This window comes from Leishmania infantum, chromosome 5 (genome assembly GCF_000002875.2).
Source record: "Leishmania infantum JPCM5 genome chromosome 5".
Classification (NCBI taxonomy): Eukaryota; Euglenozoa; class Kinetoplastea; order Trypanosomatida; family Trypanosomatidae; genus Leishmania; species Leishmania infantum.
Window position 1 is genome coordinate 203,335 of NC_009390.2, and position 17,490 is coordinate 220,824.

At 65.4% G+C, this 17,490-nt stretch overlaps 4 protein-coding genes across 4 annotated transcripts; all 4 read left to right on the plus strand.

The window, feature by feature from the left end:
• Window positions 1–84: 84 nt before the first annotated feature.
• LINJ_05_0620 (conserved hypothetical protein) lies at window positions 85–1,377 on the plus strand (the record flags this gene model as incomplete). Its single annotated transcript, XM_001462988.2, has 1 exon — window positions 85–1,377. One exon carries the CDS (start codon window positions 85–87, stop codon window positions 1,375–1,377), a length of 1,293 nt encoding a protein of 430 aa, XP_001463025.2.
• Window positions 1,378–2,768: 1,391 nt separating this feature from the next.
• Window positions 2,769–5,978, plus strand: LINJ_05_0630 (putative kinesin; the record flags this gene model as incomplete). The annotated part of the gene is made up of 1 exon (XM_001462989.1): window positions 2,769–5,978. One exon carries the CDS (start codon window positions 2,769–2,771, stop codon window positions 5,976–5,978), a length of 3,210 nt encoding a protein of 1,069 aa, XP_001463026.1.
• An 895-nt stretch (window positions 5,979–6,873) lies between these two features.
• On the plus strand, window positions 6,874–12,618 carry LINJ_05_0640 (conserved hypothetical protein; the record flags this gene model as incomplete). Its single annotated transcript, XM_001462990.2, has 1 exon — window positions 6,874–12,618. One exon carries the CDS (start codon window positions 6,874–6,876, stop codon window positions 12,616–12,618), a length of 5,745 nt encoding a protein of 1,914 aa, XP_001463027.2.
• Window positions 12,619–14,187: 1,569 nt separating this feature from the next.
• Window positions 14,188–16,791, plus strand: LINJ_05_0650 (conserved hypothetical protein; the record flags this gene model as incomplete). Its single annotated transcript, XM_001462991.1, has 1 exon — window positions 14,188–16,791. The coding sequence occupies one exon, from the start codon at window positions 14,188–14,190 to the stop codon at window positions 16,789–16,791; it is 2,604 nt and encodes an 867-aa protein (XP_001463028.1).
• Window positions 16,792–17,490: the final 699 nt, after the last annotated feature.

The window sequence follows — 17,490 nt, forward strand, 5'->3', positions numbered from 1 at the left end:
CCGGCCGTCGTAATCGAGGTGGCGGTCGTGGCCACCGCCGCGCCATCGCTGCCTGAGCCGGAGGTGCTGCAGCTCTACGAAGATATGCTTCGCCATCGGCATGCCAGCAACTGTAAAGGCTGGAGCGGAGGTGTGTCTCGTCACGACGGCCGCGATGCGCAGCAACGGTACACCCACGATGACCTCGCGGCCGCGTTTGATCTCATTGTGCACATTCAACTTGCTACTGTCGCCGCCGTCACGGTCAGTGACATCAAGGACGAGGTGGCGCTGCGCACTGGCTTGCCAGCCGCGCAGCAGTGTCTTGTATACGACGCCGTGTTGCTGCAGGACTGTCTACCCGTCTGCCTGCTTCCGTCGGTCGCTGACGACGACGGCGTTGGTGATGGACAAGATGCCGCCATGGGACGAAGTGCAGGCCACGACTGCTGGAGACTCGTGTGCGTGCCGCTGTCGAGCGACTCATCGGCAGCGGCGATGGCGCGGCAGACTCGTCGGATCGAGTCTCCGCCGCGAGCGGCAGCGTCGCCGGCAGCAGCAGCCGATGCCATGCCCTACGACGACGGCGGAGACAAGGCTGCAGCAACACTTCAGTCCCTGCTGTCGATTTCTCCTGTACGACCGAGGACGCGAACCTCTCGCGCAGCAGAGGCGGCCGCGACGTCGCCCTCGCGGCGGCCTGGCGCTGTCCCTTTCACCCTCTCCAACGGCACGACAGTCGCTGCGTCAGCAACTATCCTCGCGAACACAGCCACAGCCACCGCCTCAGCTCCAACTGCAGCAAGGGCGGGCAATACGGAGCAAGTGGTCTCCGAGCACATCAACCGTCTGCGACGTCTGTACCTTAGCAACGCGGAGATGAGTGATCAGTCCGGTAGGGGAGGCTTGGGTTTCGCCGTGGCTGCTGTGGAGAGGGCACCAGAGCACGCGGATCCGTCCACCGCAGCGATGACCGGGGCGCGCCAACCGGCGCGGCAGCAGCGAGACCTCTTGCTGTCGCCGCTGAGGGCGGCGCCCGCTGTTGGTGCCGAACACTATCGAACCCGCTTCGGTCTGTCCTCTTTCGCGGCGCCGATCCCGTCTGCCTGCACGCTGCCGTCTCCATGTCGCGCGGAACTGAGCGACGCGTTGATTGCTGCTCTTCCGCCTCCGCCATTGCGCCGTCCGGTCACTCTGCCGTACGAGTCCATCACGACGCTCTCCTGGAAGTCCTCTGTGCCTCAGACACAGCCCATGCAGCCGGTGCAGATCACCGCCAGCAGCAGCGTCGGTGCGGATGCCAGCGGTGGCAATGGTGGGGGTGGCGTCGATGCAAGTTGGATGAGCTCGCTCAGCGCATCCTTCTCCTCCACTGCCGCAGCGGCGGTGATGATGTGAGCCGCGCCGAGCGAAGAGCGTACAGGCGCTCAAGCCGGTGATGCGTCGAGGAAAGAGGAAAAGGTGGGAAGGAGGCCTGCACATCGCTGTGGCGCTCGCATCACCTTCCCGTCTCTGTCTGCTTGCCTCTCTCCCCGATGACTTGGAGCTTAGACCACTCACTAGAATACGCACGCACGCACAGAGGCCCATGTGACGTCCTGAACTCTGTTGTAGGCGTGCATGGGTGTGTATACCATTCTCTCTCTCCGTGGGTGAGCACCTTAGACATCGATGACATCGACACATAGACACGGGCGGAGGGGAGCGTGTGTGCAGGCGTGTGTGTGTGTGTGTGTGTGGTGCCTCGCGCGCAGACAGGGCGCTGAACTCTTCGGTTTCCTGCTTCTCCCCAACCACGACCACACACACACACACACACACACACATCCTCCTCCTCCCGCTGACGCGCGGGCGCAACCTCCACCATCCCTGCTGAACGCACGCGCCGGTTATTTTTTGGGGGGTGCGCGGCTGCATCGTGCGCACACAATCCATGACAGCGGCGCGTGTGCGCTCTCGCTTCCTCGAACACGCCCTCCCTTCCCTTCCCCTCCCTCCTCCTTTCCTGGTCCACACGCGCGCACAGTTGACGCGGAAACAGATCCGAGAAGAACGACAGAATCGAGGCGAGCGAACCACCACGAGCATCACACTACGGGGTGCACCTCCGTGGGAGAGTGCGCAGGGGAGAGTACTGCGCGGATTGGTCCTGTGCGGCTGTCTAGATGCGAGACAGCGAGAGGGGCGGCAGTGCAGGGGGCCGCGCTGCCGTAGGCTCAATAACGTTCATGTGTGCGCTCGTAAACGCAGAGCGCACATCCTTTCCTAGACGCGCGTGAGTGTGCCGCAACATTCGTACAAGGGGAAGGGGGTTGGAATAGATGCCCAAAGTCCGCGGAGAGGAGGGCATCGGGGTGTACCTCCGCATCCGACCGCCGCCGACATCGCAGCAGAGTCGCCTGCTCGCCACCGGCGGCGGCGGCACCGCGGCAGCCTCCAGCCCATTCGAGGCAGCGCGAGGGACCGGCCAGCCGCCGGCTACCTTTCAGTACGAAGTGGAAGAGGACTTTCAAAGGTCGATCTTGCACCTGCACACCGCGCAGCGACTCGTGCAGGATGCGCAGCGGGGGACGACAGGTCCGTCGCCGTTGCCGCCGTCCTCAGTCCCAGCGAACAGCCCACGCGGTGGTGGCGGCAGCACCATCCATGCCGCTGGTATCGACGACGTCGTGAACAACACCGTCGTTGACTTTCAGTACCGCTTCGACCGCGTTTTCAAGCCGAGCGCAACGCAAGAAGACGTCTTCGCCACCGTCGCGAAGGGCTGCGTTGAGTCGGTGCTGGATGGCATGAACAGCACCGTCTTTGCCTACGGCCAGACGGGCAGCGGCAAGACGTACAGCATCACGGGCGGGACAGAGAGCTACCAAGATCGAGGTCTCATCCCACGCGCGATGGCCATGATCTACGAGGAAGTGGCACGGCGACGCGAGGGCGGAGGTCGACACCTGCGCCGCAGCAGCAGCGCCAAGGCCGCAGGTGATGACGGCCACCACGCCAGCGATGACGATGCTAGTGGCGGCGGTGCCACGACGTACACCATCACCATGTCCTACCTTCAGATCTACAACGACAAGGGGCAAGACCTGCTCAACCACGGGCGCGACGCGCGCACGCTGGAGGAGCTGCCGGCCGTCACGATACACGAGATGGAGGACGACATTATGCTCAAGGGGCTCGAGCAGCACAGCGCCCCAACGCTGGCAGACGCCCTGAACCTTCTGTTCCTCGGCGACACGAACCGCCTGTACTGCGAGACGCCCATGAACAAGACGTCGTCACGCTCGCACTGCATCTTTACCATCTATCTGGAGGCCCGCTCCGCTTCTTCTTCCGTCGTGCGTCGCTCCAAGCTGAACCTCGTCGATCTCGCCGGAAGCGAGCGCGTGAGCAAGACCGGCGTCTCGGGCACGATCTTGACGGAGGCGAAGCACATCAACCTCTCTCTCCACTTCCTCGAGCAAGTCATCGTCGCGCTCAGCGAGAAGGCGAAGGGGGTACGCGATCACGTGCCGTATCGCAACTCGTTTCTCACGATGGTGCTGCGCGACAGCCTCGGTCGCAACTGCAAGACAGTCATGCTCGCCACGGCGCACGTCGTTGCCTCGCAGGTGGCGGAGACGATGAGCACATGCCAGTTTGCGCAGCGCGTCGCATTGATCCAGCAGGCACCGCAGGTGAACGTGGAGACGGACCCGGTGCTGCTCGTGCGCAGGCTGCGCGCGGAGGTGGCACAGCTCAAGGACGAAGTCGCCTACCTCCGCGCGAACGGCGGCGGCAGTGGTGCGGCGTCACTGGCGGCCGACCGCACGCTGACGGCGGATGAAAAGAGCGTATGCCGCGGCATGGTCGATGCGTACATCCAGAAGGCTGCTGTGGATGGCGATTGGAGCTCCCGCCTCACCGGCCTTAACGGGGATATGGCTCGTATATACTGCTGCTATGAGATTCTACGCGAGCGTCTCGTGCGCGGCGGCGGTGGCGTGCCCCACGATACGCAGCAACAGCGGCAGCAGAAACAGCGGCTGGAAGACAGCGAAGCGCAGGTGACGGCACTGCGGCACACTCTGCAGCTCAAGGAAAACGAGCTGCAGATGTTATTGACGGTGCTCAAGAAGGCGGGGCACGCTGACGCGACGAGCAGCGTTGGCGGGGCGGGCGGCGGCGCAAGCCTCTGTGCCGCCGGTATGCGGTACAACGCCGTTGCGCAGACACCTCACAGCGACGGAGGCGCCATCAGCGGCAGCGGAGAGGCGAAAGGCGTGGCGGGTGTGCCCTTTATTTTCACGATATCGCGAAGCAGCTCCGGAAGTCGGAGTGCGAACGTCGGTGACGTGCAGAATGACGAGCAGCAGCAGGCCGAGCTCTCGCTGAGGCGGAGCATCTACCGTGACGCTCAGCAACTAGTTGCTCAGTTGCGCCGGTCAGCTGGCGCAGCTCTCACGCAAGCCACGGCAGCTGCAGCGCCACCGCACGCGGAGAGTACAGTCGAGGCGGCGCTGGCCCGTGTCACCACCCTTGCACAGCAAGGTCAGTTCACTGAGGCCGAGGTTGCAGTCGCCACGGAGTTCCTCGAGAGCAAGCGTGAGTACCAGCAGCACGTCGCGAACTTGCACGAGCGCGGCGAAGGGGACAAGAACAACGGGGGCGGCAGCGGCAGCGGCAGTGGTGCTGGTGGTGGTGATGCCCGCACTGCGGTGGACGTGCTGATGGACGAGCAGTTTCTGCAGAACCGCGCGCAGGCGCTGGAGGCGTTCAAGGCCTCCTACGAGGCGCAGCACAAGGTGGAGGAGATAAAGCAGCTGCTCCGGCCCACGTACGCAGCGTGCAAGGCCACGGCGCAGCAGCTCAACGCCTGCGTAGACGCCATTAAACAGCTGAAAACCAAGATCCAGCGCCGGCGAGCCGAGCGGGCGGCGGACGGCAGCGATGTCGTAGACGCCGAGGAAGCCGCGTGGCTGGCGGAGCTGAGCTCTATGAAAGAGCGCTACAACGTTCACGCGGCGCAGCTGCGGCACGACAAGGAGGAAATCGACGGCATGCATGCCTATCTCAAGCACGCACAGGAGCAGCTGGTGCGCGACTTTGAGCGCTGGTTCAGCGCGCGGCAGCAGCAGGTGCAGCTGGCTGTGCAGCAGCAAGAGCTGCACGCGCAGCGCCGGCACGAGGAAGAGAAACGAGCGGAGCTGACAGATGGCTTGCGAGCGGCCCTCGGGGTATCGCCAACCAACGTTCCGTTGTCCGAGAAGCCAGGCCCGACCATGTGCGTCACGCCGCCACCGTCGCCGCGTGGCGACACGGGTTACACTGCGAGCTCAATCACGAGTAGCCAGTGCGGCAGCAGCCTGCCCTTCTCGCCACTATTCTCGGCCGCTCAGCGACAACGCCCCTACGCGCACTCGGCCTCCGACTCCATGATCGCAGCGCCGTGCCTGCCCAACACGAGCGGCAGTGGCGGGTTGTCAGCAGTGCTGTTGCCATCCACCACGCAGGCGCCTGTGCGCGGTGAGCACCACTCCTCGTCGGTGCCGACACTCTCTCTGACTACACCGTCCGCGCGGCTGGCGATGACGGTGAAAGATGGACAGCTGCACTCTGCGGACGTGGCCTTGGCACGCCTATCGTTGTCGCCTACGGTGCAGCGAGACGGCTCCAGCACATCGCCACCGGCTACCTCGCCAGGGCTCACGGGGCCAGCGCAGAACGGCTGGACAACAGCGAAGGCGAGCACCACGTTGATGATGGGTGGCGGTACGGAAACCACACCGAGCCCGACGCGGCCGTTCCATCTCCTCCCTCTTGGCGACACCACCACCACGAACACGACCGCCAACGGCACGGCCTCGTCTGTCGCCCCCGCCGGCAGCGCCGCCTCTGCCAACAAGAAGCCGAGCAACCCGTACTTCCCGCTGTTCCCGTCCACCGGGAACGCCGCGGCGGATGCACAGCTGGCGGAGCTCTACAAGGCGAGAGAGGCCATGCGCAAGCAGTTCCAGTGAAGCGCGGGAGACACACTGGAATGGGGAGGAGGGCGAGCGGCACCTGCGCCAGCGTCAGTGCTTCCCTTCCTGGCTCCCCCCCTTACCTCCACCACCACCATCAACCACCCATAGCAATCCTCGTTGCTCCCTCCCAATGCGGACGCGCGTGTGCGGCATTAGACCGGTGGGCATGTATGCATGCACGTGTATCTGCCCCGCCGCACTGGCGCGGCTCTATTTCTTCCCCCGTTGCTGTCGGTGTGGCACTCGTGTCCGTCCTATTCATTGTTCCTGTCGTGCATCGGCGCTCATCTTCGCACTCTGCACTTTCCTCAACGCACCAGCACTTCGCTTACGGTCGAAAGCATGAGAAGCACGCGGCCCCGCAAGGCAGTGAGAGAGCGAGCGGTCCCTCGGTCAGTCAGGTGAGTAGGCCGTGCCCCGGCTGATCCTCATTCGGGCATGCCAGGGGGAGGGGGAGGAGAGGCGCTCACGGCGTCTGGTGGTGCTGCTGTTCTCGGAGCAGCTCTGGAAACTGCCAACCCAACCTGACCCAACCCCCTCCTCTCTCTGTCATCTGCCATCTGCCACGCGAGCTCTATCCCTCCCCCCTCCCCTCATGCCCTCTATCGATCCCGTGTCTCACGCATTCTTGTATCCTTCCCTTCCCTTGATAGCGCCTCACATGCGTTTGCGTAGCGCGCCTCTTCTCCTCTGTGTGCACTGCCCTCCCTCCTCCCTCTCTCCTCCCGTGGTCGTCTCCGCAACCGCCTCAGAGTGCGCGGGCGAAAGACTTGGGAGAGCACAGCACGAGCCCCACCCGGTGGCTGCCAGCTAGACACGCGCACAGAAAAGGAAAGCACACGGCCGCAAGCTCGCCAACCCCACCCCACCCCACCACCTCCCCAACGCCATGGCCTCGACGCTGCCACCGGAAAAGAAGCGGAAGGCCACCAAGGCGGCAGCGGGAACAGCGTCCCAACGGAAGGGCAACGCTGGTGGCGGCGGTGAGCACGTGCGCGAGGACCCCCACCACACATGGAACCAGCAACTCATGGAGGCCTGCCTCGCCTGCGATGCGGCGGCGGTGCGGAAACTGATCGAGCGCGGCGCCGACCCAGTCAACGCGCGCGAAGTGCCGCCCCTGAGCTACTACACGGGCCCCATCATTCAGCAGCTGCAGCTCCAGCAGCAAGCCTCATCCGAGGCCCGGTCTCACTCAGAACCGCTCGTCATTGATCAGCTGCGTGGGGATCAACCACCGCGGCAGCAGAGCCCGTTGAGCGGCTCGTCGCTGCCGCTGCCTGCTGCCGCGGCAGCGGTCCCCGACAGTCTCCCTCCGTTGGCGGCGATGCTGCTCTCCGGCCTTAACACGCCAGCCGCGCTGGAGGTGATGAAGGTGCTCATTCAACACGGCGCGAGCGTCAACGATACCTTCTCGTTTTCTGTAGCCCCCCTCACCGCTGCACGGCCTGGCACGGACGTGAGCGAAAACGAGAGCGGCGGCAGCACCGCCTACGGGGCGTCGGCGAACGACAGCGGTGGGCACCGCAAGAACACATGCGTCTCCAGCCCGGATCCGAAAGGCAAGCAGCCCAGTGGTAAGAGGAAGGCGTCGGTCATCGGGACAGCCCTTACGGCGGCGGCCGGTGGGTCTGCGCTCGTCAGCGCCGCCGGCACACCGGGCGGTGCCGCTGTGAACCCGCCCGAGGCACCAAGGCACGAGGAGAGCACCATCGTTGGCTCCGTCTTGCACTACGTTGTTGCCCACGGAGACCACGCTCAACTTCTACGCCTGCTGCTCCTCGCAGCCACCGCCGTCCACTCCGCCGCCGGCGCAGCGCCTGTTTCACCGTCGCTACCGCTGCCGCTGCAGCAACAGCTGGCGACGGGCGAGCCCCACGCTGAGGGTTCCACGGCGTTCTTGCCGCACCTCTTTCCTGTTCCGCTTCCCTGCACCCTCTTGCCTGCCGTCGAGGCGGAGACGATCGTTGGTTTCATGCGGTGGCAGCACCAGCAGCGTCTCGGTGGAACAGCAGACGCCGCCGGACCGAATGGTTTGCCATCACCGACCGCCACTCCGCGTGTGTCACAGTCGCGCAAGAGTCACATTGTGAGCAACGCCGCTGCAACCGCCCGCACTTACGGCTCCGCGGCGGCAGCGCAGCCGGCCACAGCCGTCCTTCCGGCACAGGCAGCTGGGCCCGTGAGCGCCACCAGCCTCGTGTCGCCGTCTGCGGCGGAGGCTGTGCTGACCGCACTCCAGCAAGTCCTGCGGCAGCGCCAGACGAGCACCGGCGGCTACCACGGCTTGCCGATCCTCATGAGCGTGTACCCGCAGCAGCAGCAGAAAGAAGACAAAGCCGAGCTCGGCGGCGGGGCAGCCACGGGCAGCGCCGCGGCACCGGTCGTCGTTGCCGCTGCCGCTCCCTGCAACTGGTGGAGCCTGGCCGGCCTCTGCGACGCCGCTGATGCAGTCGTCACCGACGGCCTGTACCAGCGCACGCGGCTCAACTTTAATCTTCTCGACACGTGTGGCCGCTCCGCCGCCACGCTCGCGCTCGAGCGTGGCGACACGCTCTCCGTGCGGCTCCTTTCGTTCTACGGTGCGCATGTGGCCTTTGATGGGCAAGTGAACGCATCGCACACCCGCCTAGCGCGCGCCTGCACCCACGGCGATGTCGCCCGCGTCGAGGCGCTGCTCCGCCAAGGCGACTCGATCACGCAGATCTCGGCGGACGGCCGCTACACGCTTGTGCACTACGCCGCCGCGCAGCCAAGCGTCCTGCGGACGTTGGTGGAGCATGGGTTGTCGCTGGAGTTCGAGAACGCCTTTGGGGAGTCGGCGCTGACGTCGCTGCTGCGGCACGGCACGGCACGGAACGACCCGCGGTACGTGCAGACCCTGCTGGCCATCGCCGCCGCCGTGCGCAGTGCTTCGACGGATGGGGCGACGAACACGGCCACGGCGAACCTCGTGAACAGCATCGGCAGCACCATCTCCGCCAACGCCGTGCGCTTCGCGCAGCTGTCGACGGCGGTGCAGCGCAACATGATTCTGTGCCCGCCGACGCCAATCACGACGCTCATGAACGCAGGCGGCGCAGCGTCGGGCTCGCCGGCAGCCCATCTCCGTCTTATAAGCAATAACGTGAGCCACGGCACGGTAGCACAAGGGACGGCCAGCAAGAGCAACGGCGGCAACGCGTCGCGCCCCTCAGCGCGTCAGTCCTTCTTGGGGGGTTGCGAGGTCGGCACGTGGTGGTCATTCCTGCCGCCGACAGCGACGACAGCCGACGTGCTGGACTCGCTGCTGCGTGCGGGCGCAGTAATGCAGGGTTTTGTGCCGGACGAGGAGCTGGACTTGCCCTACGTGCTCTTCTCGGAGCGGCAAACGTCCATCAGCGCGTGGGGCGGTGGCGCCCGCGGGTTCGCGTCGGCGGCCGACGAAGACGACGAGGCCGAAGATGACGATATCAGCGACGGCGGCGTGGAGGAAAGCGGCAACGCTGACGGCGAGGACGACTACGGGTACGACGACGATGACGGCAGCGTTGCCGACGCCGGCGGCTACAAGGCGAGCCGCACACCCCTCTCCGCCTCGGTGGCGACGATCACGCCCGCCTCGGAGCAACGTGATCGTGGCAGGAGGCGGCAGAAGCGGGGCGACGTGCTGCCGGCACGACTGCCGATGCGTCTCACCCCCCTCCACCACGCCATCTTCGACTACCACCCCGAGTTGATTCGCCGCCTCCTGGTCGACTACCGCGTCGACCCCATGCACCGCGATTCGCAAGGCGCGACAGCGGTACACTATGCCGCCCTCTGCACGCACGCGCAGTCGGTGCTGGAGCTGCTGCTCTCACCACAGGTTTTGGCGCCGAACGCCATCGGCAACAGCAAGGGCCGCCTGAGCAGCAACCCCGGTCCTGACGTGATCACCGGTGCCGCGTCGGCAGTCGCCGGCGCATCGTCCGCTGCCGCAGGGCCTTCGGACGTCCGCATCGATCTCAACGCCATCGATATGGCGGGCCGCACTCCGCTCTTCTACGCCGCCTACGTCGGCAACGCGACGGCGGTGCAGCGCCTAATCCGCTTCGGGGGCGCGACGCTGCTGTGCGGTAAGGCAGACAAGGACGGATACACACCGCTGCACGTAGCGGTTCAGCAGCGGCACGCCGACATTGTGGAGCTGCTCATCCGCCACTCGAACCAGTTGATGAGCAGCGCCGCGGGAGTAGGGCGCGGGCAGCCGGTGGACGTCCTCGCGGAGCTGCTCGCTAGCACCAGCAGCGGGGGTGGTTCGGCAGGACGCTCCTCGCGCGGTGGAACGCGTCTCGGTGCGCACCGCCGCAGCAGTAGCGTCTTGGCACCGGGGAGCGGTCACCACGGTCAGGGCGGCTCCCACAGCGCGGGCGAGCCGTCGTTGGCGGGTCTCACCGGTATCGCGAACCCGGAGCTGCTTGTTAACGTGGAAGCGGTAGAGAGCGTGACGCACATGACCGCGCTAGAGATGGCGATCAAGGCGCAGCAGCAACCGCAGCAGTCGACCTCCTCCTCGGCATCTCTTTCGGAGGCGCAGGAGCTGCAGAAGGAACGGCTCCTGCGCATTGTCTCGGTGCTGCTCTCCGAGGCGCAGGCCAGCCCGCTCCGGCCGAGCGGGCTGGCCAACGGCGGTGCGCTGCTGCACCGCGCCGTCGCCGATGGCAACGTGGAGATGGCGGAGCTGCTCTTGTCGCAGTACACGGATCCGAACGAGGTCGACGACGTGAATGAGACGCCCCTCTTTCTCGCGCTCCGGCTCGCCGCGCCTGCGTCTGCGCTGCAGGCGAGCTCAGCAGAGCAGAAGCAGCAGCACCGCCTCCGTCGCACCTCGCTTGTTCGGGTTCTCCTGCAGTATGGCGCCACGCCCTACGCGCAGAGTAGCGTTCACCTGCAGACACCCTTGCATCTCGCGGCGAGCAGCCTGGCCGACGACGATGAGATTGTTCAGCTCCTCTTCTACTCGACTCCCGACGCCGGCGGCGGCTACGGTGCAGTTCGCCGGCGGCGGCAGGAGCAGCAGAGGCACCAACAAGCACCGTCCTACGCCGCGGACGTGATGGACGGAGACGCACCAAGAGACAACTATCCCCTTGGCGGCAGCATGGGAGGTGGCAGTAGTGCCAGGGGGCGCCACAGCAGCAGCAGCGGCGGTTCCACAGCAGGACGCAAGAACTTTGAGCGTCGCGTACGCGAGCGACGCGCACAGCAGCAGCAGCAGCAGCAGCAACGCCGCTCCTCGCCATCCCCTTCATCGACAGGCCGATCCATAAGCACATTCCCGGGTCCTCGCCGCAAGCCGTGGAGAGCTGCCGCCGCCTTGTCCGAGAGTGATCGCGGCTCCAGCGCCGCTGACTTTGATGGCCCCACCGACGATCAATCCTTGCTGGCGAACAGCAGTTTTGGCTATCATGAAGCCCTCAACCGCAGCGTTGCCAGTGTAGAGCAGGCGGGGGCAGATCAGAGCCTGTCGCGCACGGGGGAAGAGCTCGTGCCTGACAGTCGCGCCGGCGGCGACGCCGAGGAGGACGTGCTGCAGGACGAACATCAACAGTTCCTGAAGCGACTGGCGCAGTGGCAGTGCGCGGACCACTTGCTGGAGCCGGAGAAGTGCTGGATGCTGACGGATGCGCAGGGGCAGACGCCACTGCACGTTCTCTGCAGTCGCTCCTCACCTGCCCTTCAGCGTATGCCGGCTGTGCTGAAGCTTCTCGAAGACCTGCAAGCCGTGACACGCACCAACTCAGCTATCGCTGCTGTGGCGGCCGGTGTCTTCGACGGCACGCGTGACGACGATCATGTTCTCTCGTTGTGCTGGCACCTCTCCGACGCGCATGGCCGCACGCCGTTGCACGCGGCGGCGCAGAGCGGCTTCGTAGAGGCGATGGAGTACATTCTAAAGCAGGCGCCGAAAAGTGCTCTTGCCGTGGACATGCAGGGCCGCACGCCGCTGCATGCGTGTGTGTTGATGGCCGCCTCGCCAACCGCCGCCACAGCCGTCCCTACACACGCACAGGGCGACGACGAGGAGGAGGTGGTGGTGGTGGCGGCGGAGCGGGCGACGCGGCTGCGACGCATGCTGTCGCTGCTGCGTAGTGCGGTCGCCGCCGCCGACAGCAGCGGGGCGGCCGGGACGGCAAAGCCCTCGTTGCCGCTGCAGCTGCAGGGGACACCATTGCGTCGCGCCGCTGGTGACGTCCTGCCGTCACTCTCGATGAAGACGATCAAGACAATGAGCAACGCCATCGGGAGCGCCGCGGCGCCGCACTCCTCCGCTCAGCGCTTGGTTGCTTCTCTCGTGCAGGGGTCTTCCATAACGGCTCAGCTGCAGCGTTGGCAGCAGTCACGCCATTGGGGATGTCCTGCCCTCGCCATGAAGGGCATCGGCAGAACCAGCGCCCACATGCGTACAGCGTGTGGGGACGGCTTGGCAGCAGCAGCAGTACCGGCTTCGCGCGACTTGCAGCCGAGCGACGGCGTCTTAACCTCTTCAGGCGCCGCGAGTGAGTGGAAGACTTACGTGCAGCTGCCAGATGGACAAGGACGGACAGCGCTGCTGCTGGCGGCGGAGGTCGGCAACGTCGGCGCTGCTCGAGAGCTCCTGAGGACCATGTAGACAAGCACGGAGGTAGCAGGCTGGCGGAAGAATGAGAACGGCGTGAGTGCACGAGTGGGAGGGGGAGGGGGAGGGGGCTGACCCTGGTCCTCGTCGCGTGGCTGTCCCTGTGCGCCCCGCCCCCGCCATGACCACGGCCCCCACCCCCTTTTCTGTGGAGAGACAGACGTCTGCGTCGCGCCCTCCTCCTCTTCCCTCTGTGTGCTGGTAGGTTTGTTTCTATTTCGCGCTTCGTTGCCGTTGTCGCGGTCCGTGGCGTGCGATGTACATGAAGCTGGCTCGCCCACCCACACGCACACACACCTCACACTCGGGCAAGTCAACTTCGCGCGCTCTCCCTTTCCTTGCGCACCTGTGGCATCATCTTATCTTCCCCAGTGATGAGCGCGTGCGTCTGGGCCACAAGCGAGCACACACAGGTTTACGTGCGTCTGTGAGAAGACGTCTCTCGGAACCGTGTGTGGCCCTTCCCCTCCTTTCCCTCCCGCCTTTCCTTCAGAGCACGACCTTCATATCTCCTACAGATGTAAATGCCCGTGTTACGGTCCTTCGAAGTCCACCTTGGCTCATCAACATATCATCTCGCATCGCTCGGTGCACTCCGCCTGTGGCGGCGGTGGTTGCTCTGCTGCGTCCGTGATGGGCATGAGTGCTCACCGGGGCCCCTCTTCTGATTCTCAGCCTTTTCCCGACCACGGCATTCGCATCGCCCGCTGTCGGCGGCGGCGCTGCTCGCCCTTCCTCCCCCGTAGATCCCGCTCTCCCTCCAATCCCGAACCCCTCCCGAGACGAACGCGTTCGTTGATGCCGTCCTTAGCGGTAGCGATGGCGCACGCTCTGGATCGAGGTAGCTTACATGCGCGCACACGCACGCACACACAAGATCGTGCGCCACGGTGAGCATGTTCGCCTGCAGCGGTGTTTTTCGGTGTTGTTGTTGCCGCTACGCGTCTGCGCGCTTATCACTCCCTCACGCATCCGTCCTGCTACCCCTCCTCCCTCCCTCCCTCCCCCCAGCCAGCAGGCAGCAAGGGGCCAGTCTCTCTCTCTCTTAATCTCTATCTCACGTACGCACAGGCACAGACACGCACACGTCTAGCCGTCAAATACCTCGCGGCAGCATCTGCTGCGTACTCTCGACGCCTCCCTCTGTCTTTCGCCCCGCCGCCACTTCCGCACAGCCGCCCCACCGTTAGAACGTATCCGCGACGGACGCGGAAGCGACGACGCAGTGGAGAAAGTACGCCGTCGCTGCCGCTGTGCACGAGAAGCTGGGGAAGAGCTGCGCACGGTCGGTGTGCGTGCAGGCATTTCCTTGGGCATCCGGCTCATCCTTCTCCACTGACACCGCGGCCGCCGCCACGACCATCACCATCATCATCATCGCTGCTCTCCCTCCGTTAGCACTGACCTCTGCGTGTGCGTGTGCGTGTGAAGCTTGAAGAGCCGATGGGGCATAAGTATAGCACCAGCGCACACCCGTCCGCGGGCGTCGGCGACGCTGCCGTGGCAGCAGCAGCGGGCATGCTGCCAGCACCATGCCCACCGCCAGCGCTGAATAGGCCGCTGATGGAGCCGCGATGGAGGGGTGGCCGTCTCTCCACGGAGCAGGTGGCGGACCTGCGCACTGAACTAGGGCGTCTGGTCGCGGCGCTCGCGGTCGCGTTTCAGGCAGGCAGAGCAGAAGAGGAAGGACAGCATACGCAGGACGTTGCCGCTGACGCGCATGACGCGAAAGGCAGTGCGCACACCTCGAGTAGCGCACCGCTCAGCGACCCGCTGGCGGAAGAGGCGGCCGCGCTGCTTCTGAAGCCGTTCGAAGAGATGCACCTCTCTGGCTACCGGCTTGGCGATGCCGCGCTCACGTCCCCGAGCATGCCCGACCTGCCGTCCTTTCTCTCTGTTGTGTCTCGGCACACGCGGCTCCGCGTGCTCGATTTGAGCTTCAACAATCTGACACCGCAGGTGCTGGCGCCCCTCCTCCAAGCCATTCGTGGTCTGCCGTTGCTGGCGGTGCTGAAGCTCAGCGGCAACATGCTCGGATCGGCGCGCAGTGACGACTACAACGGCAGCCGCAGCGAGAAATGGGACTTGTCCACCGTGAGTGTCGATGAAGAGCTCGGAGATGCCGCGACGGCGGCTGCACGGCTTGGCCGTTATCTCGCCACAAACCCGGCGCTGCTGGAGTTGGCACTGTTTCACTGCGATCTGAACGATCACGACGTGCGCGAGCTGCTCTCCGGCCTTGTTCACCCCCGCAACACCACCCTGCACACATTGCAGCTCTCCTGGAACCCGGCGTGCACCTCGCGCAGTGCGGAGATGGCCCTGCAGCTGGTCACGGACCTCGGAAACACCACCCTGTGCGAGCTGGAGCTAGAGGGCGAGGCGCCGGCGACACAGGTGCGTCTTGAGTACGCGTGCACCCCCGACGGTGTCTTCCGCTCCGGACACACCCTCATCCCGGAGAGCGCGGCGGCAGGGGCAGCGACCGGCGACGGCAACGACGATAACAGCGGCAATGCGGGCACGGTGATCACAAGTGCGGCAGCTGCCGACGTGGTGAGCCTTGAGCAGCTTCGGCAGCAGCAGCAGCAACTCGCCGAGATCCAGAAGCACCTCACACCTGCCCAGGGGGCCCGCTACGTGAACCGCTGCCGCTACCTCGCCGAGGACTTGGACGGGTCACGTGTGTTGGCACCGTTGGTGATGCGAGAGCTGAAGGCGGTGCTGTCCATCCGGCTGCCTCCGAGGCCGCGCGTCGACGAACGCCACGGCGCGAGCGAGTTGAACGTCGCCGCCTTCGCAGAACGGGAGACGGCTTCTGCCTCTGCTGCTGGCGCGGGAGCACACAGCCAAGACGGCAGCGGAGAGCTCTTCACGTCCGCTGCGGCGGTGGACTGCGGCGGCAGCGACCCTCACAGTGGCCGTGCCGTGCCGTCTCCGGCGGCCGCTGCCAACTCGTCCGCCGGCCTCCAGCGGCGGTCCTTCGAGGGTGTTTCTGCAATGACTGACGGCCATGTGGCAAGTGTTGCGCCACCCCCGCAGGCAACGGATGCGCCGCGCCCGCGCACGTCTCCCCCGATGCACCTGCGCCGTCGGTGGCCCACCCCCGCGGTGAGCACGGGCAGCGTAGCCAGTCCCGCGTCGGGGCGACACGCGGCGCAGCAGCAGCAGCACCCTCGCGCACCGCAAGAGCTGCGTGATGCTCGCTTCGAAACACCACAGCGCCTCGCCGCTGTGATGGCCGACGCCGAGGCATTTCGCCGTCGCCTGCAACCTGTGCAGCTTGACACTCACGCGCCGCCGTGCGCCGAGGTCAGTCGATACCGCAGCGGCGCGCACAGCGCATCGGTGACGAAAACGAGATCCCTGTGGTACGCCGACGACGGCTTTGTGTTGCGCCCGAATGGGTTGTCGAAGGTGCTCGTTGCACCGGTGCTCCCTGGTGGCGCGACGGCCTTCGCAAACGTGGCACTGGAGGACGTGGAAGACCGCCCCCTGCAGCCCTGTTGGTGCACACCGCGCCAGACGTCTCCGATGACTGGCATCTACGCTGGCATACTGCACTACCACTGCGTGCACGAGGCAACGGCACAGCAACAGAAGCGACAGTACGGCACCTCCTCGTCGCCACCGCCATCGACGGCTGCGACAGCGGTGAAGCCGGCGGACCCCAGCGCGTCCAAGAGCCGGCTGCCGCTGCTGCTTCCCCAGCCCTCGCAGCAGCCGCAGCCGCAGCTGCAGCCGCAACAGCTGCCCAGCACGGCTGAGATGTACTGCGGATGCCAGGGCACCGGTCATCTCTGCCTCTCCGCGTGTGTGGCCTCAGAGGGGGCGGGGGCTGGTCGACGCCGCCATCGCATGCGGTCGACGTTGCACGTAAAGGCTGCAAAGGCAGTGGGCAAGTCTGCAGGGAGCGGTTATGGTGCGTCAGCGTCCCGCAAATCCGACCGCACGCGCGAGCGCTTCCTCGACTGGACGGCCACCAATGGTGACGCTGTCAACACCCTCTTGAGCACCGTTGCAGCAGCGGCACCACCGGCGCTGCATCTGAGCACCGTGCGCACGGCATGCGGTGGTCTCTCGATCGCGCTCAACTACAGCCCAGTGACCCATTTCTCCGCGCCACACGTGAGCTGCGCATCAGGCATGACGCTAGCGGAGTTCTAATTGGGCGAGAGGGAGACATAATGCGTATGTCCGAGCCTGTGTATGTGTGTGTGGTGGGGGGAGGTGTGGGGTGGGGAGCGTCACGGAATTCGACATCCGTGCGCGTGCGAGTGTGCACACTGCGCGCATGCTCTGCTCTGCTCTGCTCTACTCTACTCTGCTGATGTGTATTAGCCCTTCTTCGATGTTCCATACGCGTATGTGTGTGTAGGTGTGCGTTGCTTTTTGTTTTTTCACTTGGTTTTACTTTTCGGCAGCGCTCGAGACTCTCGCGCGTACCGCGTCGCCGTCCGCCCCACCGACCTCACGACTTGTGCCTTGATTAATGTCGTGCACGCGACAACGTCGCCAAGGGTGCGAGTGCGCGCGGTGTTCGGTTGCACGGGTGTGTTGCCATGTCATGGGATGTGGTGGTGGTACGTGTGCGCATGTGAGGAGAGAGAGAGGGCGGCCGAGGAGATGGAGGAGGAGGGGGAGAATCGACGCTGGTGGGGGGGGGGGGGGGTGCACGCCGCTCACGTGATCGCGCATCGTGCACGCACGCACAAACAACACCTTGCTTTTGGTTCTGTCTTCGCCGCTGCTTTGCTCGACCTCCCGCCCGCTCGCTCTCCCCCGCCGATCTCCTGCAGGCGCAAGGGACATGCCCCGCGCCCTGTTGTGTGTGCATGCGTGCGCGATGCTTCGCCTCGGCGGCAT